Source organism: Cariama cristata, unplaced genomic scaffold (assembly GCF_000690535.1).
Source record: "Cariama cristata isolate BGI_N322 unplaced genomic scaffold, ASM69053v1 scaffold13800, whole genome shotgun sequence".
NCBI classification, from domain to species: domain Eukaryota; kingdom Metazoa; phylum Chordata; class Aves; order Cariamiformes; family Cariamidae; genus Cariama; species Cariama cristata.
Window position 1 is genome coordinate 12,173 of NW_009594165.1, and position 1,931 is coordinate 14,103.

The 1,931-nt window shown below is 38.0% G+C and overlaps 1 protein-coding gene across 1 annotated transcript in view; it reads left to right on the top strand.

Annotated features, from left to right (window-relative positions):
• The window catches only part of LOC104159155 (chromosome unknown open reading frame, human C11orf63), a gene marked incomplete at its 5' end in the record, with an annotated part of 10,377 nt that extends 8,682 nt beyond the window's left edge, over nucleotides 1–1,695 (top strand). The window contains one exon of the mRNA XM_009696989.1: nucleotides 1,492–1,695. Coding sequence (XP_009695291.1) covers nucleotides 1,492–1,695 — 204 coding nt within the window. The remainder of the gene's footprint in view (nucleotides 1–1,491) is intronic.
• Between the last annotated feature and the right edge of the window lie 236 nt (nucleotides 1,696–1,931).

Here is a 1,931-nt window from a genome sequence, read left to right on the forward strand (position 1 = left end):
CATAACAGGTGTTTCCCAATATGTGCTACTGAAACACAGACACCAAAAAATGTCCCAGGTTAAACCAGGGCGCTCTCAGTTTCAGGATTTCTGTAATACTGTTTCCATTCCCTCTGCAAGACAGCCTTCCAGGTTCCATCCATCATTGCATACTATTTGGCACTCTTACGGGTATCTACTTTGCATTCCTCTTTCAGCCTGGCCCTGCTCAGCTTTAGTGAGACATGTTTCTGCAAGACAGCCTTCCAGGTTCCATACATCATTGCGTACTATTTGGCACTCTTACAGGTATCTGCTTTGCATTCCTCTTTCAGACTGGCCCTGCTCAGCTTTAGTGAGACATGTCAGATCTAGAACAACAGCTTGACTACTCCCATTTTTCTTTTTAATTTTGATAGTTAAGCCTATCATGCAGTAGAACCTAAGCCCAGTGAAACAGAACTTACATACTTCTTGATTGCTCAATATAGTCTTTACCTACATCTCACATTCACACATGCAAGTTTACATACACCCTGGTGCAGAAATACATACTTGGGAAAGCGTGTGATAAAAGGAAACAGCCAGCGTGGGAAGCACAGTTCTTCAAGATACACTGTCCCTGTCAGTATTGTATTACTGCCCTCATTTCCCTCTGCTCCACGGTATATCTGTTCAGCATATACACATTCAGAGTGTTTGAAGTAGAAAAGACTTGGAATGGTGGTTTATTTCATGCTGCTGTTCATATTCTCAGTGTACCATGTGTGGGTCCTGTGCAGACTGGGTGTTACTGGTAAAGAAATTTCCAGTCACAATAGAATATGCCTGATTATAACAGAACTCTGGGAACTCAGTGAGAGTCGGTTCTTTGTTTTACTCTGAAACAGTTACCTGTTAATGGCTGGCATGTCTAATACCATCCTCACTTGTTCAGAAATCTTTTCTTGTTCAGAACTGTGGTAGCTTTGAAACTAACCAAAAAGAAATTTGGCAAGGGATTATATTAAATCAGGTTCCAGAGAATTTAAAACAATTACCTAGACTTCATTTCAAAACTTGTTTTAACATTTTAGGCCTTTCAGTACATCAGTTTCTTAGAATTTGTGATAGGAGCGCTCAGTTTCCATCCTTGTCATATTAACTTGCAGAACTCCCTGCTGTAAAATATGACTGAGAACAAGAGCTTAATGAGACTGAAAAAAAAAAATGTTTATAAACTTAATAGACTTGTGTTGCTTTTTCCTTTTTAAAGAAAAAACACTGCTTCAGTACTTAAGGTGGCCTCCAGTGGTAAGTGTCAGAAAGCAAATCTCCTTGAGGTGGGTTATTTCGCCCACTGCAGAGGTTTCTCGTGGTCAACCCTGAAGCATCTACTGTTGAACACTGTCAGAAACAAGATCAAGAGTTAGGAGAACTACTAATTTGACTCAACATAGAAACACCTAAATTTTCTTGGAAATATTGGTCAGGTTTTCTCTTAATCAGTTACTCCCATTTTCATGTTTTTAGGCACTGGAATATGCTAAGAAGATTCCTAGACCAAAGACTTTCACAGCAAGAAAATCATATGAAGAGGTGAAAGAGAAAAGGGTTCTGCCGCAGACTTTAAATGGAGACAGTTTACCTCAAATTGCACCCTTGGAAACTTTGCAAAATAGACACAAGAAGGAGAAGCAAGTTGTAGCTGCTTTCAGAACCCTTCATATCTTATAAGTGTTTTGAAATTATTAGGGATACCTGCAAGGCAAAAATCTCTGAATTATTTAATTATAAGCTGTGACTATCACACATTGATTTACCATTTCATTGAAATATAAAGTGGCTTGAGTTTAATCATTGCTAAATTTTAGAATCAGTTCTACTATATCTAATTTTTTTTAATGTAAACAGTTGCATATGTAGCATTTAAAATATGGTCATCTCTTGTTATTTTTCTTTGAAATCAACTG